Source organism: Aquila chrysaetos, chromosome 1 (assembly GCF_900496995.4).
Source record: "Aquila chrysaetos chrysaetos chromosome 1, bAquChr1.4, whole genome shotgun sequence".
NCBI lineage: Eukaryota > Metazoa > Chordata > Aves > Accipitriformes > Accipitridae > Aquila > Aquila chrysaetos.
Window position 1 is genome coordinate 84,546,835 of NC_044004.1, and position 23,791 is coordinate 84,570,625.

Sequence of the window (23,791 nt, forward strand, 5' to 3'; positions counted from 1 at the left end):
TTTCTTTAACTCCACAGTCAGGTGGGAGATGGCTTGTTCAAGAAGAGGCTCTGCTACAGGGGAAGAAAAGTGATGTAAGCTGAAGAGAAGCAAGTAAGATGAAAAAGGCAGAGGAAAAGACAGATGTGGATTATGTTGTGTATCACTATTAGGTTATTTACATTAGGGGATAAGAGAAATGGGTTATTTTAAAAAAAAATATTTTGAAGATGAATTTGTTCTTTCACAGCATTTCCAGTATAATTTTAAAGAAAATGTGGCTCGTCTACCAAATTAGGAGCTGTGTGGTTCCCTGGGAGAAAAACCTGGTCCTACCAAAGAAAAGAGGAGCTTTGCTTTGTCTTGCCTACGCGGCAGGCATGTGCATAAGCCTATTCTGGAGGTAGTTAAGCCGCCACAGCTTCTCACGTGGAGGTTCTTGGGTTAGGAATGGCTGTCAGCTATGTTCAGCAGCTCAGTTCACAGTGCAATTACCTGGATAGTTGAACTAGCCTAGGTAAAGGATGGTATTTCACAGTATGAGAATTAAATCCAGGATGGGAAAGCCAGAGACAGCTATACCTTAAAATGGTACTGCCTTTGGCAATTTTTGTACTGTTAAGCTTAAGCCTTAGTGTGGAAATGCCTAATTGACCCTGTAGCTTTAAGCACAGACTGAGCTGGGAGATCAGAGCTTGGTACTCTCTATTTATACTCTGTGCCTTGCGGTTCTGAGATCGGACAATACACATGGTGAGAATTAAAAAAGGGATAAGAAAAAAGATCACGTGCTTTAGACCTTACATTTCAGAGTAAGCAGATGTATATGAGTTGATGTATATTTACTTGAGTAAATTTCTACTGGTTTTGCCTTTTGGGGAGGGGAGGAGGGGATGCTGCTTCCCTGAGGAACTGGCTGTCGCTTTTTGCATTTTTCAGTATTGAACACATTTCTTATTTACAATATAAAAATAATAACTCAGCTGCACATTTTTCATTTTGACATGTGAAGGCAAAAATAATTGTGCTTTGCATTAGTAGGCTAAGATGGTAATATGCTTCTGTTGTCTGGGTTCATTTGTAGTTTAGGTTAAAGAAATTTCTTCGCACTGTGTTGGGTGGGTTGAAAAGCTATATTACGGACTTATCTCTGTTCCCATAACAGTGTCAGTAAAGCCTGAGAGTAATTTTGGCCATGTCTAGACAGTGGTGTAAGACATAATGTTGGCATGTGCCATGACAACCTTCCATTTGAAAACAAGGTCAGTGAGTGCTTCTGGCATTGCTACAGATAATTATCTATCTGAACGTTGATAGCAGTATCAAGAGACAAAAATTTTTATATGAAGTGCATTCAATATGAAGATGTAATTTAACCAGCTATTTATTTGTTTCACTTGGTAACCGTTCCAGGCAAAAAAGCAAAAATTGTTTTCTCTTACTCTGCAATGTGACTAGAACATCATTTCCATGCCAGCAGGGCAAAAGAGTGGTATCACAGACAAGAGAAAATAGCGTATGTTTTCTTTAAGAAATATTTGGCACGCAAAACAGAAAAACCTCTGTTTGAAAATCTGGCAGCTCACCTTAAGCCATCTTAAAACACACGAGCAAGCACATCAGCGACTTCCTGTTGCTGGCAGTGCTGTTCAAGTGTACCCTAACAGTATGGAGAGATAATGCAAAGCCCATCTGGAAAGCGTGCAACAGCCTCTTCAGAAGGCACTTTGCCTTGGAACAAATCACATCCTATTGCTCTCAAAAAGCAGAAGACTATGAGAGCAAATTGTCTTCAGAGATTCTGTTCCCATGGCAAGAGATGGGAGATCATCTCCTCCTCCTAAAAACACATGATTCTTCTTTGCATTTGCAGATTTCATGGTGGTGAAGTAAATTGATGCATAAAATATTTTTTTTTCAGCGTGGGCAGCCATATCACGGACTTGTTATAACGTCTCACGTCACCGCAGGTTGTCTGCAGAAGCAGGAAGAGCGCCTGGGTCTCCTCATTGTGAGTCCCGTGCACGGTTCACTACACTATGCGCTTCTCTACCTTAAATTTCCTGTGTACTGCAAAGTGGGGTGAATACATAAGTCTTGTCTCTGCAGCCTGTATTTTTCATGGAATAGAAGTCTAGCGATCGTGAGCATGAAAAGACTATAGCCTGAAAAGAGCTTGCAAATAACAATTTTTTTTCCAATGCAGTCCTGTCAGAGAACTTGTGATCAAGGGAGGAACTGAAACAGCACTCCCTGAAGGGACACAAATGCTGTGACATCTGAAAGATCGTTTCAGGAGCAGTTACCGCATTGTAGACGTGCAGAGCCGCATTCCCTACATTTGACAGCTACTCTGTATTTATAGCTCTACAAAAGACTAACTTTTATTTGTAACTTCATTATCAGAATAAAATGTTTGTTTTAGGCGTGACTGCTGCTTCTTTGGTCCTTGCTGAGACCAAATTCTGAGTTACTTTCAGTGAAGCAAGTAGTGAACATGATGAAGTGCTGAGCCTCAGTCGAGCTTCCTTTCTGAGGTTTGTAGTGCTGCTGCAGTTCTACAAGATAGTGTTCATGCTGATTTGAACCTTGTGGGATAATTGTAATTGGCCTGGGGAGTCTTTAACTGATGGCAAATAAAAAAAGGCACCGTGCTTGACTGACTCCCACTAACAGATGAAGTCCTTGTAGGATCCCTCTTAGCACTGCTGTCAGATCTGATACTGTGGCAAATCACTGTCCAAGTCCTGTGGCTTCGGCTTCTAAGGTGCACCTCAATTTGCTTTTGCTGCCGCCATCTGCAACATGAATCCCTCGGGAGAGAGGAGTTATGAAGAGTTAAAGGGGAAGTGCCGATTAAGACCAGAGAGGCAGAAGGGAGAGTCAAGATGAACGGGTGGAAGCAGAAGGCAAAGTGCAAAATCTATGAGAGCGCTAAGGAAGAAGAGTAACGTGCAAACAGCTGAAGAGAAGGATGACAGAGAAAAGGGTTGGATAGATTGTTATAACATTCAAGAAGGTACAGCTGAGAAAGAACAAAAGAGGAGGAGGGAGTGATAATTGATGGGTTTTTCTCCTTGGAATGCTTCTGTGATGACTTATCCTAAATAGTCTCTTAAGGGAGAGAGGAAGGGAACAAAAGGAAGTGGCTTCCTTAGGAAGATGGGAGGTTCATTTTGCTGTCCCCTTTACGCAGTTCTGACCTCCCATCTCTTCCCCACTCCCCATTATAAGTGTCCTAACTATTATCAAACTGATTGCCCTACCCATAGAGAGATTTCACCCCCCCTCCTTAACGCTACAAGGCATTTCCCTCTTCTAGGCAAAACAATCCTGTCTGTGCTTGTAATTGTGTCTGTGTTGTTACGGACAAGGGTCTTTTCATTCCAAGACTGAGTGAGCTATTTTGGCCAAGCACACTGAATGAAGCATTTATTGCTTTCCCTCTAATGCAGTTTCCTTTTACAGGACACTCCATTTTTAAAAAGCTGAGATTAAATAGCCCAGGAAATGATGGACCAAAATATTACAGAAGAGATTGCTTGTCATCGCATATAAAATATTCCACAATGCTATCCCATAAGGGACACTGATACTCTTGCCGAGCCTGAGGTAGATGAGGTTCGAGAGACATACACATTAAACCACACCACTTAAAATAAAACAAATACGTTTAGATGAAAAGGTGGCATGGAAGGCATCCAGTTCTGGAAAGGAGTTTAGAGTGCAGAGAACGGTTTGGTTAATGTCTTTGGGAATAAACAACTTCTATGTGTGCATTTTTCTTAAAGCCTTTGAAATCACGTTATTTTGGGAAGTATCTATTTAGAGAGATCTGTGTACGCTAAGTAAGCTCACTTTTTAATAATTTTGTAATAGCTTCACTGGGACTCGATCTTGTGGTGCAAAATACAGCCCTTCCTCATGGTAAGTTTCTAAAGAAACAGTGGGATGAGATAACTCACTGGAAATTACAGATTAAACTAGACATTTGGTCTTCTGTCTCCTCTCGGCTTGCCTTATGGCCAATAGGAGTACCTCATCTGTATAGGGCATGAGCCAGTTATCGGCTCTGTGCCTTTTTTATGTGCCCTGCTGAAAGCCTGCTGCATTTCAGTGCTGTGGGGTCTTCCAGAGACAACTGTACCAGTGTGCTTTTGGGCACAGTGGGTAGACACAGGCTCGAGGGGAGTGAGTTTGAAACCTGCTATTGCACTACTGTCAACTTTTTTTGAGAAAACTGTGTTACGTGAAAATCGACATACATCAAGAATTTATATGCTGGCATGTTTTGTAACGTGGTTGCTCGCTCTCCGCCCAACCTGAGTCTAGGGAATCGTGTTCAGGCTTGCATCAGCATGCAGGGTGTCTCAGAAGTACAACTACAGTACTGCTTTTCCAGATGGAGTTCATTGGCAAGTCAGGCTGAAAGATGTGCCTCAAGAGTCAGAACTGGAAGTAGGATTTGTATGTTAATATCAAATTTGGAAATAACCAGGTAGATACACTGCTGGTGCAAACATACATAGCTGTATTCTACAGCCTCATGCTGGTCTATGGCACTGTATGGATTTAATTAGCTTCATTAGAGATAGATGAGAAATGCCTGTAAAACCCATGCCAGTGGTGTTTTGAAGTCTGCAGTAACAGCGTGCCATCATTGAGATGGAAGAGACCTGCCGCAGGGAAGGTTCTCAGGTTTTATCTCTGGCTGTCTTAAAAATGTTCTCCCAGGAGGAGGTCAACTGGATTTGTTGCTTGTGTCAAAAAGCAGTATCAACCCTAAAGTAGGATCTAGGCCTCAGGCTCACATGGCAGCATGCTTTGGCTGGGAGGCGGCTCCTCTGTCTGCCTTCGTCAGTTCCAGCACCCTGAAATGCACAGGGACCGCTCTTCCCGATCTTCCCCTGAGCGCTGGTCTCCTCCAAGTACTGCAAAGCCAGACAGCAGCCGCATCGTCCCTCCGAGACAGTGCAGCGTGAGCACCCTTCCCCTCTTGTATCCTTGTTTTATGCCACATTTTTAGTGCAAGTAAGTTGGACTGTATTCTTAGAAGAACTGAGATTAAGTTATGGAATTATTAGTTCTGATAACCCCATGATCTTCTTTACTTTGAACTGCAGAGCTCCTGTCTTCATACATTCATTTACAGAATTACTCGAGGACCTATGTGCTTTCTCAGTATGAGAAATTATGCTCCTTCTTCAAAAGAGTTCACCAAACAAGGGCAAACGTTGCAAGATGGAAGTTGGAGGAGAGGGAAAACTAAACAGAGGATGTTGGACAAGTTAACAGCCAATGGGACTCTGCCTCTAAGACTGATTCGAATATGGAAAGTGTACAGATCTTACATGCACATACAGCATATTTCATTCCCCTTTATTTGTTAAAGGAACTCCTCCTACTTGAATGACTTTGAGCTAATGTAATATTTGTGGAAACCTAAGCATTTTGCATTTCCTATATTCAGGGAATGAGGAGAGAAAGGACATCTAATTTTTTCAACCTCAATGTTTCCGTTATGGAGTCTGATATTTTCTTTGCCATTTATGTTGTGGGGAAAAATTGCTTTCGAAGACACTAAGAATCCTGAAGTCTGCAAATAGTAGTGAGTTGCCACATATATAGTGTCTGTACAAAATTAATTTCTGCACATTGAAAGCATGAACTTAAATAAACACAAACCTCACAGTAGCGTAAAAGGCAAATAAAGCCTTATATTTTAAATGGGAAACAAATGAAGAAAATCTTTACCAACTTTATCCAGCTCTGCCCAACTGGTAGGCACTAACAAAGGTTTACTTTTCTTTTTGGAAGAGATGCTTGCTGGGGAATGAAGAAAACACTGTGCTGTGGGAAGGATAAACCAAGACAGCTGTTTAAATTGCTTACTGTAGTATTAAGCTGTTCTTTGTACTTTTGTTTTATTGTTTGTGCATTTTTTTCTGTAGTTGCCTAACATTGGCTGGTGTATGAGGATACAAAACAAATGGATGGAATTATATTTGTGCACATGGCTTAATTCTCCACATGAGCAGGCAGTGGAAGAAGAGAAGAGGTTTGAGATGCTCTGCCTGGTTTAATCATTGTAAGCTTGGGTGGGCAAAGGGAGCTTTGCTTGTTACTAGGATAGCAATCATGGAAACAAAAACCAGTATAACAGAAGCTAGCTTGTGCGTTGATACTCGCCGAGAGAGACACCAGAGACATCAATCTTCGTTGTTCAAAGTATAAATGGTTCACAGGAGGTCAAGCAGTAATTTCTGTCTTAAAATAATGCTGCACATTTGCCTGCCTTATGCAGACTCAAAACCTTCTTTTAACATTCTATCAATTAAAAGCAGACAGTTAGACAAGCTATTGTCGAGCTAAATGATAGAATAAAGCTCACTGAATTTCAGGGTAAGGGTGGCTTAAGCTCAACCTCTCCTGAAAAACCAAAAAAAGAGAATTGATTCATTACAGACACTTACTCTGGGAAATACGATAGTCAACAGTGAAATTCCCACTGCGTCCCGCAGCAATAATGTAATTATATATGCCACCTGGAGAGGGAAAACCTAAGAAATGATAATGCCAAGTTGAGTCTGCCACCTTAAGCCTGTTCTTTTGTGCATTAGTGTGTCTTTAATAATGTGACATATTGTTTCTCATCTAGAATATATTGGGCAATTTATTCTACAGTCTTAGATATGCTGTGTGTTCTGTACTTCAAAGAACATCAAGCCATTCTTTATCTACTTCATCAATGACAGGCAAGTTTGTATCCTGCTTTTAATGATGCCGCACATGCATTTTTCCAGAGACAAGGCATGTTCGGGAAAGAACTGCAGAGCACAGCTCAGCAGAAGATTCAGGCTCCCATCAGATTAGGGTATTGTGGTGGTTGTTTATCAGGCTGGTACCCTTTGTAGCATGACTTTTACCTTCTCATAGGCTTTAGCTGTAGGACGCTAACATGAAGACCATTTGCTGCTAACTCAGTGTTAGATGCTGACTTCTCTGTCTTCTGTCCCAGGGACGCAGGGAGGGTGGGATGACCATGCGCCATCAGCCTCGTTGGGATGGATGGGTGTAGTATGTGCTTTGGCCCTCAGGGTGGGGAGGGCCCCCATCGTTGCATTTGTTTCTCAGTCATCACTGTGGTTCTATCTCCTTTGGCGCTTTTCAGAACGCCCAGGCTTAGCATTTATGTATCAGAATATTTCAATACCTGCAGAGGTATGCGATCATCAGAGCTGATGAGACACACCAGGGGGTAAGCTGCAAGCCAGAAAGGGTATAAGCTGAAGCTGAAGGATACACTCACTCTCCTTTCTGTGCCTAAATGATGCTGGTGAATAGAAACACCAGTCTGGTGCTATGGTAAGAGCCTACGATGAAACTTGTGGGCAAACGCTTCTTTCTGTGCTTTTGCAGAAAACAGTGCAACCCCTCTCGGTCTTCTGTGATTGGTTAGCAGCATTAGTGTTTCTGAATAGCAAAACCACACTTATGGGTTCGTTGGTCTCCGAGTTATGCAACTTACCTCGTTTCAGATGAACAATGATTTCATTTGATAATAGAATGTAGCTTTGAACCTCAGAAATAGTTGCAAAGAAAAGGAAGAAAACCTGTGCCACAGTTAACCGTCCCCAAATGTTTTCTGTCATGCAAGTTTTTAGTGCGTACTGGTATCGACTTCTGTCCCAAACACGTACACGTTTCACCATGGATATGGAAATGTTTAAGTGGATGACTTTTATTATGTTGTCCCCTTTCTCAAAAAGCTGAGTTCATATCATTGCACAAACAGCAAGTTAGCTCCTCACACCTAATTTTCTATTATACAAGAGTTACACAGCACCGAAAGAAAGAATTTATTTCTTCTTCTCTGGAAAAAGAGGCAACTTGCAAATCTTTGTATCAAAATGTACAAAACATTTTATTCATTTAGCCTTCATGAATGGGTTCTGCAGGAATAAAGGCCTGTATCCCATTTTTGTAGACTACTCAGAAGCCGTATCGCGAAGCTGTGAATTTGGCCACACAGTTGTTAAAAAAAGTGCATCATAGTGTGCTTTTCTAGTAGACATAGGTACCTTCAGTAGCAAGCCTATGCTAAGGCAATCTAGGCTGTGTATTCTTCCATGTCCTAAAGCATTTTATGTATGAAAGCATAGTGTTCACAAATGGAAACTGAAGCCATCTTCTCATCAGCAGCTAAGGCTGACAAAAGCCCATCTTTCTGTACCTTATCTAAGGAATAATATATTCCCAGCTTAATATATATTACAGAAAGGGAACTTTCGCAATGCAATGTACCAAATGCTACATTTGAGTGTCCAGTGTTACTCCTGGTCCAAACAAGTAATTGAAGAAGTGAAGATGACGGTAGCAATAGTGATTAGTAGCCTGCACTTACAAGCCATGTGACTGCATGTGTTCCATGCAGAAAGCCTGTCACAGCTGAACCACTTTAGCAGACTCGAAGAGAACCGTAATTAAGGCTGAAAAGTTGTTCGTATCTTAGCTCTGGACAGTTGTCCATTTTAATGAAAGAAGTGTCAAAGGCAAAAGAGGGAAAACGTGCTCAACCACCCTTTGTGCTTTAGCAACGTCTCCCTTATGATCTTTAACTACTAAACTTCCCAGCTTCTAACTTCTTAGAGACCGGTGCAGTTTCTCGAGCTGTTTGGTAGATCTAGACCGTAACAGGCACTGTAACCATAAGCTTCTCACAGCCCACGTTGTAAGTAAGTCCAGATTTGGTCACGCACAAGGCTGCTGTTGCCTTCTTTTGTAATGCTATTTCACCACAGATATTTAAGCATAGATGCAACTGTCAGTAAGCACCTCTTGGTGATGGAGAAAAGCAGGAGGATATGTTGGAAGGTTCTGTTTTCCTAGGTCACAGCCCCTGTTTTTCACTCCCACATAACTCAGAGTTATTAACTGAAAAGTGTCTAGCTTCATAAGGACAGCGAGGCTTGAAAATGCTTTTGAAAATGCCACTTACTGAATCAATGAATCCAAACTAAATGAAGCTCAACTGTGACATTTTTTCTCATTTCTCAAACTGCATCTAATGTAAGAAAGCTAAGAAAACAGTACCACTGCTTCCCTTAATAGAAGACAAATCCCCCCAACAGGTTTTGCTTTTAAATAAATGGACCATTTTTTGGAAAAATGTTTACATCTTAATACTGTTTAAAAATTCTAGCACACACAGACATGTGTTCTGCAGATACATGAGCTGTTTAGGTAAACTAGAATATTTATACAATAATATTAGAATATACTGTTGTATGAAGTATAATTTGGTGACTGACACTGATTCATCTAGACTTTGAAAGTGAACCACACGAGATGCTAAAAAGGAGAAAGTAAACAATATATATGGAAATAATGAAGGCACTTTTCCCATTACCTGGAAGGAAGCACTAAAGTTAATAGTGCTCATTAATGACTGAATAATTTATCGAGCTGCTTGAGGTAATTGTGACTCTTCTCGTTATCAAAACAGACATCTCCTTTGCATGTACCTAAGCTCTTAATCTCCATAACTTTAGTGGCAAAGAGTTCTACAGGTTAGTCCAGTGTCATATACATACATGCAATATTATTTCTATGTGTATTTGTGTATACCTGCTGTTGTATATTCATATCTTTTTCCAGAAGCAGTTTAAACTATCTGCTTCTGGGTTTAATTGGCTCCCTTATTTTTGGAATAGAAATACAGAGCGTGCTAAATAAATATTGTTATATTATTCATTGTTTTATATACCAATACCAGGGTCATAGCCTCATCAACATTGCCCAGACCAATCTTTACTAACCTTCCTCACCTACTTTTTTCCTGGGGTATCCAACAGTAACGCTAACAGATACTAGCTGTGGATATAGTTGCCTTACATTTGGATGTGGCACTTTGCTGATTGATTTTCTAGACATTTGGGTTTGATATAGGGCAGGATAGCAACAAATAAACATGAATGCCATGCTACTCTCCAGGTATATCCACTGCTCACAGGGAACAGGCGGAAATGATCTCTTTGATCACAGATGAAGTACTTGAGCAAGAGTTTGAATAAAGACTTTGCCTTGATTGATTTAATTAAATCAGTTTAGAAACTGCTTGAGCAGTGTGCACACTGCAAGGATTTAATTAAGCTCACTTCTAAACCAGTGCTGCTACACTGGGGCAAATGTGAGCACTCAGAATTCCATCACTATAGGCAGTGGCAAATGTTTGAAATATCAGCTAATGTGTAACAAAATTACAGATGACAATCGTGACTAACATCCTGGGCCAGCTGGCATCTTCTTGTCTGATCCCGTGTTTTCACGAATGGTCAAAAGTTGACAGCTTTTAACTGTGGACAAAATGAACTAGAGATGATGCAGCATCTTCATGAGGCAGGAGGTCTGGAATAGTGATATCACAAAACCGGTCATAACGCTAAGCAGTTTTTGATAATTCTGCCTGTAAGATTTAGGGGACAAAAAAAGAAAAAGTAGAATTTAAATGCTAAAAACCTGTGCCTGGTCTGTTTGAAGGTCTAGAGGTGAGTAGGAATTGCTCATGAATGATGAATCACTCGCTGCCAGCGAGCCAGGCTCTGGTGGTTGCAGTCTAAAGTGCTCTTGCCTTTTTGTTTCTTTCTGCTCTAGTCAGCACTAACTGTGTTTACATGGGCAGTGCCCAGGTTTTGTTCATGGCTCGTTGGATTGCTTTTACTCATCGCCTCTCAAGGACACTGCAAGTCTTAATTCATCAACCTTTGTAAAGATTAAAAGTGTTACTATTGTTTGGTGACACTCTAATTAAACAATAATGACTAGGTGCAGGCATTTCCTAGAGACTAATAAAAGGCTGGAAGGAAGTGATGGGCCAAGATCTTGCAGAGAAATTGCTATTGCAATTGTGAGCTGAGAAAAAACAAGGGAAAATATGCAGAAAGGATTTTGTTAACAGATTACACAATTTTATTGGCATTGGAAAGCCAATGCATGCTCTGAAAAGAATGTATGTCCTGAAAGCCTGTCAGATTGTTTCAATCATCTTTCAACACCCTAGCCAGCTTAAAAAGTGAACCTGAAAAACATTTTATGCTTTTGGTGGGTTTAGCTCACAGTCCCTCCTTCCGAACTTATCCTGTCACAAATATTTATTTATGGGCCTGTGCTGGTATTTCAGCCACACGAGTCATTTTTCCTTCTACTGTTAAAACTAGTTTTCATGTGTTTCAAAAGCTAACCTGTACTACTTTACTGACTTTTCAATAAAAATTGGAACAATTTCCTCAGCAAAGTCAACTTTACAGCAGTTTGAAGGCCCATTCCAACCCAGCATAGAGGAACATGAGAGCAAATTAAAGCAGCTAGCACATTGCAGGCTGGAACCATTGATTCTTAAGTTCTGTGACATCTTTGTTACATGTCAGATTAAATTGGATTGAGTTTGTGTTTCCTTGTCCTCAATGCATATGTAGAAATACAGAGTTGAGAAGAACCTACTCAGCTCCTCTCCCACCATGCACTAAGGCACATCACGTGTATCTGCAACTCAACTTTAATCTTTGCTGAACTGATACTTGTCTATTTACCCTTTAAAAAAAACACAAATGAAACGTTGAAAAGTTTAAAGCTTCTACAACCTTTTTGATAGGGGTACTGCATTTAATGAGTTTTCTTCTGTTGCTTCCTTACCCTATTTATCGCAAAGGTTTTCCCCCGGTCTAGTTTAAATTTTTTCTCCTGCAAATTAAGACAAATTATTCTTGGCTTCCTAGTAGTAAATATTGAGAAACACTGATCAACTTCCTGTAATTAACAACTTTTCCATGGCCGAAAATTAACTCACTCTTTTCTCCACTTCTCCAGAGTAATACGTCCTGTTTAACCTTTCTTCAGAGGACGTATTTTCTAAACTTGTTGTATTTGCTGCATTTCTCTGAACTAATTGATGCAAAATAACTTGTCTTAATGTGGGATACCCAAAATGGGATGTGGTACTTCATCTGAATCCTCAGCAGATTAATTACCTTCATGTCCTACAGATGCAATTTCTTTCAGTACGTGCTGGACTGAATTTTGCCCTTGTTTGTCTATTGCACATTTCTGTTCAGACTGTGAGCCGCAGTAGCCCTTAGACCCTTTTTGACAGACCTGCTGCTTTGTCAGATATTTCTAATATTGTACTTAAGAATTTTTCTTCCTCTTGCCCTTAGCTTTTGCATTTGTATTTATTGAATCCGATCGGGTTATTTTCAGACCTTTTCTCCATTTCTAAAGATCCCTCTGAGTCTGGATTCTCCCCGCCAAATTACTTTCAGCTCCTCTCAGGTACTGAGTCATCAAAACAGTTTGGAAGTGTACATTCTTCTGCCACCCAGGCTATCCAGTAATCTCAGATAAAATCCATTCCAGCAGAGACTACTGCGTGCCCGAGTTCACAGTTGAACAGGCAATGGTAGCCGTAACATGAGTTCTTCCATATATTTAGATAATCCTTTAAAATGTTTCCATCTCAGATTTTTATATCGTTTCCTTACTAAGCTGCCCATCTTTCCAGTGCATCGGAAAATTTTGCTGCTAAGTCTGTCACGTACCTTTCAGAAGTCATCGTGTGTCCTGCAGTCCTGTATTCCTTGACTTAACTCTCCCAAGGTCCCATCCGTAAGTGTTGTGATAATTAATGATGTTTTCTGAAGTCCCTCACCTGTGCTTTGCCCCTACTACTCTTTTCTTTGCATGGTAAACTTAATTGTTTTGTGATCACTTTCATTCAAGACACTTCACTCTTCTAGATTTACGACTACCTTCAACACATAATTCAAAACCAGATCCAGCATAGCTCTTCCCCTAGTAATCTTCTCTGCTTTCCAGAACAGAAAGTTATTCCCATCTTGTGCCAAAGGCTTATCTATCCTATTTAATAGGCACTTGGGCTGCAGAGCACGAAATGACAGTCATTAGGATATGCAATAGCTCCGTCTCCGTCTTTTTGCATAGTGGAACAATGGACAGCCTATTTCAGGAAAGGCTATTGCAACATTATGAACAATTACTGCAGTATTTCTGTACCTGCTTAGATCTGGCATAAACTTGCAGCAATTCCCTTTTCTCCATCTTTCCCACTACTGTTATGGCATGTAACCTCAACTACGCTAGAGGCAGATAAAATTCTTCCCTTTCCTTAGCCTGGATGCAAATGCTATTGGCTAAACAACTCACAAAAGTCTTGGTGATTTTTCTAACCGAACAAAAGTAGAACTAGAGTTCATACCTCCACAGTATTTGAAATGTATTTTCAGCGAACAGCTTGTGAGTGCACATAACCTGTCTGCAAAATTAAACAAATTATAAGCAACTCAACTGTCTTTATAAGTGGGCTTTTAAAGGTACGAGTCAGCCAGCAATGACATCTGTGGTTATCGTAGTTAAACCATTTCAGTGTTTTAATGTGCATCGGCACGAAGACTGTTCAGTTGTGACCCATATGACATTCTTTCTTCCCAGGCTCTCAGTTCCAAGGATTTTTTCCCCTCCCTTCAAAATTATAAGACTATATAAAGAAGGAAGTATTTTTAGCATAACGACTGATGACCAGGGATATTTTTGCAGTTCTTTAAGACTCAAAAAATACATGGGGGGAAAAAAGGGCCATTGCTGATTTTATAGAACAACTATATCGGTAAAACATATGTCTGCAAATAGGGTAAAAAGAAAAAGATTTGAAATAAAATTATTTCTTGAACCTCAATGGCTGTGGCTTTTTCATGACTTTTTACTGCTACAGGTAGTTTTGGGGAGTACCAATGCCTCTGGGGGTTTTTGGTGACGCTTGGATTTTTTTTGCGCTATTAAGTAATGTATTTACATCTCAAATGTACTTCAATGAAGGATGCTATATTCTAATTTGTATGCTGCTGAAATTAAGATATCATTGAGACTTGCCATTTGTGCTTGACCTTCACCTTTTGTCCTTCTTTTTATCTCAATAGCAGTTGTAGAAGCATGAGAGTAGCATTAGTGTTGGAATTTGGGCATTTTAGTTTTCTTGTAACAAAGTTTAGCTTTCAGGAAGGGGAACGTTGTGCCACCAGTCAGATCTCTGTCGACTGTCAGCAGGCTTTTTATAAACCGTGTACCACGGTTTAAGAATTGCTGAGAAAGGCCACATGTTTTAGTCACTTGCCTAACTTTTTCAAGGAAGAAAGTCACTTTCTAAGGCTTATTCATTAAACAAGTTAGGATGGTGCCCTTCCTTTAAAAGGCTGCACAGAGCACACTTCATTCCTATAAGAGAAACCTCTTAGGTATCTTTAGGACTGCAAAAGTTAGTTGTTAAAGCAAGGGTGAAATCGGGTTTTGTGTGTAAGAGAGAATGAAATCAACTAGACTGCCGGTGAGCTGGGAATAACCAGAAACCTGGACAACAGAAGGCAGGGAAGAGTTCAACTTCAAGAGGTCAAATACGGATCTAAGACCACTCTTACAAAGTGAGCAGGAATATGTTACCCTATCAAACGAAGCAGGAGTCCTGATCATCAGGACAAACATAGGAGACTGTTCTTTTCCAGAAAGGAAACAGATTATTATTAATGTGAAGCAATTTACCAGGTCAAGATGCAAACAATTCCGAGCCCGTTATAACCTCTTCCCTATTCCTTCCTCTAGGATTTGTACGTAGGAGTCTTACAAACACATATGCCTTTATGTTTTCCCCACTTTCCGCGGCTGTGTTGAACCGGCAAGGGCTGTTGTATCAACAAGCAATTTATATTTTGTTTGGTCCCAATGCCGGCTGTAGCACAAATGACCAAATCTTGCCTTGCAATAAAAGACTCTTGACCTCAGTGTCAAGGAGAGTTGCGCTGGGTGTCACCGAAGCTGATGTCAGCTATTTGTACCTTAAGTATTTTCACCAGCTCGCTCCTCAGTTTGTTTCCATTTTAATGTCAGAAATCAGTGACTTAGTTGTTTTCCACAGCTCCTTTTGTTTCTCTCCTGATTAGAATAGCTGACAGAATCCGAAACGAATGAAAATTTGTCTCTGTTTACAAGGTCAATGCAAAGCCTCTACCGCTGCTTAGATCCTCAACACCGGAGGAGACGTCAGAGAATGCACTTGCTTTCTAGCTGATTTGTGCCATCCCTTTGCACTAAGTGATTTCAGTCTTTTTCTTTCTCCCCCCCCCCCCCCCCCCCAACCCCGTCAACATATTTTCCGTGGCAACATGTTTCACAACATACCAAAATCTTTCTGCTATTTTGTATATATAACTAAGCAAACAAAAAAAGCCTTTCATTACTACTACTGCTTCTGAGATGTGGAGCTGGGATATGACTTGATCCTAGAAAAAAAGCAAAACCAAACCCAAACCAGTTGTCTCCTGGGGTTTTCTTAGGTTTTATCTCATCATAAACATTCTGTCTGGTTTTAGTAACTGTGTCTGAAACAGACTCCAGCAGGGTCAGCAGTATGAGACTAAGACACAGAATTTACTAAGATGGGAAAATTGTATAGCTACTTCTCTGTGTAAAATGATGTTTCTCACGGCTCCCAGGGGACCAGAAGGAAAACAAACATGTAACAATGAGGCGATAAGAGGGGAGAAAGAATTGAAGGTGCTTATGGCGAAACCCCTTCTCTCTGGCAGTGCTTTGTTCACACTGACTGAATTATTACAAAATAGAAAATAACCCTCACATACCCGAATAAGGACAAAAAAAATTTACTGCAGTAATTGTTGAACACTTGCGAGTCTGTTACAAGAACACGGATCCGTGTGTTTTAAACGAAGGTGAAGAATAAAGAAGTGACACTTAAAAAAAAAGTTTTAATATGTAAAAACCATATTTCTAGAAAAGTAGTATTTGTTTTCTTTCATTTCTAACACTCAGCTTGGGTAATTAGAATGAAGAGAGTTTGTTCAGAAACAGCAAGAGACATTTCCAAAACAACACTCACACAAAGAAAGTTTTCCACTTCTATTTTGCCTTAATAACCACTTTCTGTAAGGGATATTTAACATTTTTGCAGGAAGCTCTTTTATTCTCACGGGATTGATTTAAAACCAATTTATGTTTCGTACAGAGGAAAGAGTTTGGAGTAGGGAGAGATGTAAGGAGAGAAATGCTTAAGGAACAGTAATCAAGGTAAAGGCATTTGAACTATTCAGCAGTTTAAAGAGGATTAAATCATCACATTTCAAACTCCAAGCACATGTGAAATATCTGGTGTTTCATGTTCAAGTAGTGTTCTCAGCTAGAGCTTTCCTCCGTAAATCTTCAGAGTATTTTTAGAATGGAGTAAATAATCACTACAGTAATTTTATAGATGGGAAAATTCTTCATATATGGAGGTGAAGCAGCATACTTAAAGCTGCCTTATCCTGATTTTATAGATGGAAAACTTTTTTGTGTACTGAGGTGAAGCAGCATGCTTAAGGCCGTCTAGCAGCCAGGCGTCAAGAGGGGGACCCAGATTTCAAGCACTCTGAAATAAAGTCATGGATACATGATCTGACACAAACTATGACTCTCGCTATCTTGACACTGAGAATACAATTACTGTTGTCTTAAAAAAAACAACTCTGGAGGTTTGCTTTTGTGAAACTAACTGTGAGAGAAGTTTCAAGATGCATATTATGTGCAGAATAAAGACAGTAAGTGCAATAGTTTATGTGCCATTATAGATCTGCCATTATGCAAATATTAACAAAGGAATAACGTATCAGCATTTTAGACCCCGGGCAATAAAAGAAAGGAAGCAGCAAGACGTAACAATATTGTGATAGAGACATACACAGCATGTGACTGGGACTTTTTTGTTTTCTCTCCTGTTTTCATGCAGTGAAGGTTCATTGTTGACTCCACAGCCATAAAAAGCAGAAGCTGACCTTTATTGCTCTTTTATTTTTTTTTATAATGAAAGCTTAATAACTCCTATGATTTCATGATTCATCAAGTTGAAGGTTTAAGAAAAAAACATTGTGTAGCAGCCCTCCTCCCCCAATAATCATAACTGATATCCCGGCTTCAGTGCAGCCTCTGCATTAAGATCCCCCATCTCCTCCACCTTTGTAGCTGATCTCTCCTCACTTTAGGATTCATACTTCTGATTTTCTGTTCTTTGCCACTGGATTTTTCTTCAGACCATCTACTGTTTTACATCAACCAGAAAATAACCCTGCTTGTGGGTACTTTCAAGGTTTTCTGTTGTTTTTTTTAAGTAGCACAAAGACCTTTCTGATCTGTTTGTCACACAGTCAAGCATGCGTTGCGTTAAATACGTTGGTATTACTGCACGTATTCCAGATGCAGAAGACTGAAGCATCCCTGCTCTGCTTGAACCAAAAGAGAGGTTTCATTTCAGTAAGGGGGAGCAAAGTTTACTCTGGGTTTCATACCCTGACTGAAAGAAGTATCACAACTCTTCCCTTCTGGAAATTAATATATCTTCTAGAAATGTCAAAATGCTGTTCTGCTCAGGTGAGGAATTAAATCAAAGTTAGCGGGCCTATTCACATATTCAAAATTATCACTCATTTACCAGCTTGGAGGATCAGGCCCATATTTTTCACGTGATCTGTCAAAACGTCTCTATTATTCAACTTCATTGACCTAAACTTAATAAAGGGAATCGTTAACACGAAACCTCCTCACAACATGCTGGCGTCTTACAGAAAAACACCATTTGGGTGCCAAGTTTGCAACTAAATGGGCTGTGGAACTCAGCAAGGTAGCTGCAGCGAGTCTCTTTGACATTACTCACGAGAGACTACTCAGTTCTGTGGCCGCCTACGCGTTCACGACCATAACTCGGTGTGCAATACTGATATTTGCCAGCGATGCCTAGTAGTTGACCTCTGTGTCCTCTAGTATGTCAAGACAGAGATTAGTAGCGTTAATCCCCGTATAAAAAGAGTGCTCATTTTGTCCGGCCTATAAATAACTGAAGCAATAATTCAATCTCTTACTTTAAAAAGAACAAAAATACATGGGTGGGTATAGGGACCTCCAAAACAAATGAAAACTAACCAGCTAACCTAAAAGCCAATCCTACCCTCTCGCAGTGAATTTTAGCAAATACGTTATTTTTACCGAGGACGACCAAAATTGCATTACTCACCGGCACTAAACTTATGTGCTTTTAACCTAGCTGCATTTTTTCTCAAGGACATAATTAAAAGCGTATATCTAAGGATCGCAGGCATATATCACTGTAAGAATGCCCTCATTAACGAAATGCTGCTGATCGTGCCATTCCTCTCACAGTACTCTGTTCCTTTCATCTGCAGTCAAAATGCCTTTCTCTTCTAAGGAAAACTGTGAATTAGTCTCTATATGCTGCTGAAAAATTGATCTCCCGTAACTGAAAGGATGGCAACGACTACAGAAAGGGGACTACTAACGCAAATAGCTGTATCAGTGCATTAAATGTATGACAAGTTGTCACTTCAATAGACTCATATTGTCATTTTGTTACCGAGTACGACTACGGCAGTATGATTAAGTCAAAAGTAATTTGATTACTGAAATGTTATCCCAAGGATTTAACCTTCTGACTTCTCCAGAGGTTTTACTGAACGGATGGCCGCAATTGGTATCCATCCAGAACCTAGGTGTTCGGTGTGAAAGGCTGTGTTGTTAAATTCCCACTGTAGAAGCCAAAATTGCAGCTTCATACATTCATATGAGAGATTGACAGGAGATCCCATACCAGTTTTGTTTTTAGCGTATGATTTCATTCCGTAAGGGGAAAAAAAAATGCACGAGTACCTCATTTGTATTTGCTCAGAGGGGACTACCCAAGGAAAGCAGGCTTGGAATGAAGTTACCTTTTCAATGACTCTCATCTCTCACCATTTTTGGATGACTAGAATCACTGTTTAAGTACAAAAACTGGATGTCATTGGCATTGTGGACAGTTTGAAATTGGGTTTCAGTCAGAATGTGAATTTGAATTGGAAATTTGAGATAAACGATTTGGAAGTGTAGGGTGTTTCCCAAGTTTTGTCTGTAGGGAACTGTGACCGATATTGCCTTCAACAGCCACACTTGCCATCTAGCAGCATGGCGATAACAACATACCTTACAGCCAGTGGCTCCCTGGCTGCCGTGGCTCCGTGCCTTTCCAATCAAGCCGACAAACTTAAGCGAGGGACAGTGGGACACGGGGCCTCCTGCGGTTCGGAAACAGTTTTTCTAATACAGTTCTTGTTTTCCTGAAAATTTCACAGGTGAAACAAAGCTACAAAGTTGGAAAATTCCCAGGGTTACTTTGTCAATGTCTATAGGGAAGATGTCCACAGCGGGTACATTTCACTGCAGGAAATTTACAGCTGATGTTTTTCCGTCCAGATCCATCCTTTTACCACTTTCCAGTCAGTTACCTCCTAACCTCTGCTGGGTGCATGCGTGGAGACCCGCCACTGGCCAAGCTACACTTGTCAGCAACACTTTTTACAGCAATTTCCCCTACTGGAAGCACTCTGCGGACCCCAGAGCGTCTACAGGCAACCAACCGCTGGCCTGACCAGCGGGTGCAGAGCCATTTTACCGCGCCGTGCCGCGCCTCTCCCTAGATCTCTTCCACAGGGTACGTCCCCGCCCCGGGCTGGGTCAGCGAAGCGGGATTATTGCCGGGGCCGAGGCTGAGGGGTCCCGTCTGCCCCACGCGTGTTTCCCTCCGCGCCCCGCGGCGCCTCAGGGAAGGACGGGGGGGGGGGGGGGGAGCGGCGCGAGGCGGCTGGAGCCCCTAACGGTCGCCACGCGCGCAAGGGCGTGAGGGAGCGCGCGAGGCCGGGCGGCGGCGGGCCGCGCGAGACCTCCCCCCCGCTCCCGCTCCCGCTCCACGTGCTCGCCCAAGGCTGACAACCTCACTTCCGGCCAGGCGGCGCGGCGGCGGCGGCGGCGGCGGCGGCGGGGGGGGCGTGTAAGGAGGGTGTGTCTGTGTGAGTGTGTGAGGGAGCTGGGGCCGCGCATGCGCCGTCGCGCCGCACACTGGCGAGGCGGCTTCTCCCGCCCCCCCCCCGCCCCGCGCCCGCCTCCCCCGTCCCGGCCGCCGCGGGGCTGTGGCGGGGCCGGGCCCGCCCCCTTCCTCCTCCTCCTCCTCCTCCTCCTCCTCCGTTGCCGCTGCCGCCGCGGTCGTCGCTGCGGGCGCAGGCAGCCGGCGCCGGCGGTCGAGGTGAAGCGGGGTGGGGGCCGCGGCCGGCATGTGAAGCGGGGCAGCCCCTTCCCCGCTCCGGGCAGCAGCCTTTGGGGCAACGGCCGCCCCTCGCCTCAGGCTCGCCGCCCGCCCGGCGGCGGCTTCTTCTTCGGCCGCCCTGCGCCGCGCGGGGCCGGGCAGCCGCCTGCGCCCGGCCCCCCGTCCCGCGGGCCCGGCGGGGCCCCGCTCGCCATGAAGAAGTTTTCTCGGATGCCCAAGTCCGAGGGGAGCGGCGGCGGAGGCGGCGGCGGCGGCGGGACGGCGTCTGTGGGCTCCGGCGGCGGGGGCGGCGGGGGGAGCGGCGTCGCCTTGGGCAAGGTGCTCGCCGTCGGACGCTACCAGGTCACCCCCGAGGAGGTGCTGGCGGAAGGTAACGGGGTGGCGGGGAGACGGGGGCCGGGCCCTGCGAGGTGCCCGTGGGGCGGGGAGGGAGCGGCCGAGGCCGAGCGCGGCCGTGGGGCCGGGCGGGGGCCCGCTGCCCCGCTCCTCGCCGGGACGGGCTCCCCCGCCCCTGCCAGCCGCCGGCTGGCTCTCCCCGTCCCTGAAGAGCTGCTTACCCGCTGTAAGCCGGTTAAGGGGGCTTGGGGTTGGTGGGTTGTGGGTTTTTTTTCATTGTTTCGGTTGCTGGCTGGTGCCTGGGGCTCGTTGGGTGGCTTAGAGTTTGCTGGCGTTGAGTAGACCGGTCTGAGGTGTCCGAGAGAGCGGCACGCTGCTGGCTGGGCTGGCGATTCAGCGGGTGAGAACGAGACGCTGTGGCCAGGAACCCGTGAGTCTGAATAGGACGGTTTAATCCCGTAGTAGGCTTTTACCAGCTAATCTGAAGAAAAAAAAAAAAACAAAAAACAACCCAAAACCCAAAACTGTGATCTTCCTTGCTGGAATGCTGTAGGTTTCTGGCAGGGTCACGAGTGAAGTTGCGGCACTAGTAACTTCTGCCGTAGAGGATTGCTGTCCTCCCGTTGTTGCGAGGTGCCCGACTTCTAATTCTTGCCGGTAACTTGCACTTCACCTCGGTAGACCTCCATTGGGTCTTAAAGAAGAGTTGCGTGAATTCAGATAGTCTTAGAATTGGCTAGACTTTGTCGGTCGTACGACTTTAGTAGGCGCTGGCATGGGCCATCGTCAAAACAGCCATATTTGAGTTTCACTCTGTGTGTGTGCGTGTGGGAAACCGTGCAGTGTTGAGCTCTCATAGTTGGTGGCAGCCGATGTTGTAATGTATAAAGTATAATTCACTTCCTAGGTCACCGAGCACGGGGCTAGTCCTGTATACTTTGTAGCTACTGAGTTTTGCAGCACTGCAACACGCTGCTTTGGATGTTGTGGGTAAAATAATTTATCTTTGTCATTTTTATGTCTGTGTATTGCTTAGACCAGGTTATGCATAAATGTACTAGTAAACTTTCATTGCTTATGTCCATTTCTTGATGGAGATTTAAGATGCGGTTTTAACAAGTACATGCAGATACTATTTAAAATAGAAATGTTTAGGTGGTACTTATATTTTTAATTGCTCTCTGGAAAAAGTGTTTTAGTAGAATAGTGGAATTGGTGCTTAATATTTAGAAAGCAGCGTTTTGTCTTTGGCTTATGAAAATGAGGTCAGGGCTTAGCCAGCTGCATACCTGGTTGCCTAAAATATGAGTGGTCCTTGCTGAGAGCTCCTTCGAAGTCATTGTGGTCTGACAGAAGGTCAGTTTTCTGCAGGGCTGGCTGCAGGATAGAGACTTCTTAAAGAAATTATGGAAATAGGCTCCTGGGTAAATTGGGGAGTTAACACAAAAACCATATACATAGTGGAAAGCAGCAAAATTGCATGGTGCTTGGTTCAGTTCAGCATATTATGAAAAGCTTTCTCGTAACGTGCTGTTTGAAGAGTCGCTATAGATGCCTTTTTTTTTCTTCTTGTTTCTGTAGCTTGTAGAAACAAATTTGTAGCCCTTAAGGGGTTGGAAGCAGGGGGAGTATGCATTTCAACAGTTGAGTGTTGTGCAAATTGGCTTCCTTACTTTTGAGACTGAAATGGAAAGTTTTCTACAGCTTTTATGTGGTCTCTTAGATATGGATGCCTATGACTAGAACTGATAAGAGTCAGGGCAGTGTAAATCTGCTGCATCTTGGGAAAAATCTTCAAAGCCAACACCAGACCTATTCAGTAGGGAGGACCCCAAAAGGCTTAGAGGAGAAGAAAATAACAGGTGGCATAACTGCATGGTCGAGGTAGTAGGGAAGTGAGGCAGGCGGGGGAATGATACTCTTACGACTCCACTGACTGTCGGGAAGCAGCTGGGTTAACAGTCTGTGTGTGTGGGCAGCAGATGCGTGCCCTGTGGAGACTGGTGGGAAGGTCACTGTGCCTAAGTGTTCAAGTGGCACTCGGGTACTCCTAACTGACCACAATAGTTTATGAATGAAGAAGTTGCGTTCTATCTAGGAATTACTTCTTGACAGTCAGCTTTTCCCTTGCCTTAGTAACAATTAGTAGTAAGTAATAGTATGTTATTGATGTTATATTAGTCATATTGCAGTCTATTATTAATACTTAACACTTTATAAATCCCCTGCTTAATAATCCTCCTCCTTGGGGGGCAGGGAGGAACAAAGTTTTGGTTTGTTTTGTTTTTTTTTTTCCTAGTCCCTTTGCATAAGGCATTTTTTTCATCTTTGATTTTCTGAAACCCAGTTTTACTGAGCGTCTCAGGCTTGTCAGGTAGTTCCTGTTAGTCAGTGCTGATGAACTACCATTTACAAGCTAGTTGCAGATGCTCGTATCGGAGTTTTAGGTTGTGTCATGCAGCGTTGTTAATGCGTTAATATAATGAACGTAATGAGCCTATTTCAGAACGGATGTATAATGTTCTGTTAGCCGTGGTGTGGTATGGATAGGCTTTTTTACTATGTTTTAGCATTAATAGCATTATATGTCTGTCAGAGTCAAACTGTTTAAACACCCCCACCACCCCTTGCCACACCCCTTCCAAATTTTGCATCTGAGTTGTCTTAGGAACCTAGCTCTTGGTTTTGCAAAGGACGTAGGCTCCCGGTAACTAGAGCGAGTGGCAGCAGTGATGCCAAAAGGCTCCAGTTGTAACTACCTTGTTAGGCTGCAGTAATGAGTCTGTGGTAGATTTCCTGTGCTGATACAGATGTTGCCTTCAAAATGCTTTTCTGTTGTCTTTGACAATATTGTTTTATTGCAGTGTTTTAAAGGCAAAAGTATGTAGCATTATAATCTAGTACTTCTGGATAACTATGTATAATGCTATCTAAAGCAACTGCATCCTTTTGCAGTAAAGTAGGTATAAAGGTTGAAGTGTTGTAGTTAGTAGGCTGTTAGATGGTTTCTTTTGTTTGAAAGACACCTCTGCTCTGGTGACTTCTTAGCCTTTATAACCCAATGGCCAGTATGTTGTTGGATGGAGGTATCTGCTTTTATGGTTTATTTTTCAGAGATGGGGAAAAAAACTATCAATTTGGTTAAGGTTCGATGTAGAAAATGAGTCCCTATCCATTTTAAGGGGATGGTAGAGGTATGTGGAGCGAGTGACTGATAAAGGCAGAGGGCAGACCTTCTCTTCATATCTATCTTTTTGTTCAACAAGAGCATGTGCA

At 42.7% G+C, this 23,791-nt stretch overlaps 1 protein-coding gene across 5 annotated transcripts in view; it reads left to right on the forward strand.

Annotated features, from left to right (window-relative positions):
• Nucleotides 1–23,791, forward strand: part of BMP2K (BMP2 inducible kinase) — a 108,232-nt gene that overhangs the window by 21,087 nt on the left and 63,354 nt on the right. For 2 of the 5 annotated variants that reach the window (XR_005933726.1, XM_030016505.2), the window contains exon 1: nucleotides 20,113–20,549. The exons of 1 other annotated variant lie outside the window; for it this stretch is intronic. Coding sequence is in view for 2 of the 4 variants with exons in the window: in XM_030016505.2 (XP_029872365.1) it covers nucleotides 20,372–20,549 (178 nt within the window). In the remaining 2 variants the exon portion in view is untranslated. Of the gene's footprint in view, nucleotides 1–20,110; nucleotides 20,550–20,796; nucleotides 20,946–23,791 lie in introns of those variants that run through there. 2 more of the 5 variants (XM_041127994.1, XM_041128012.1) reach the window with 2 other exon arrangements.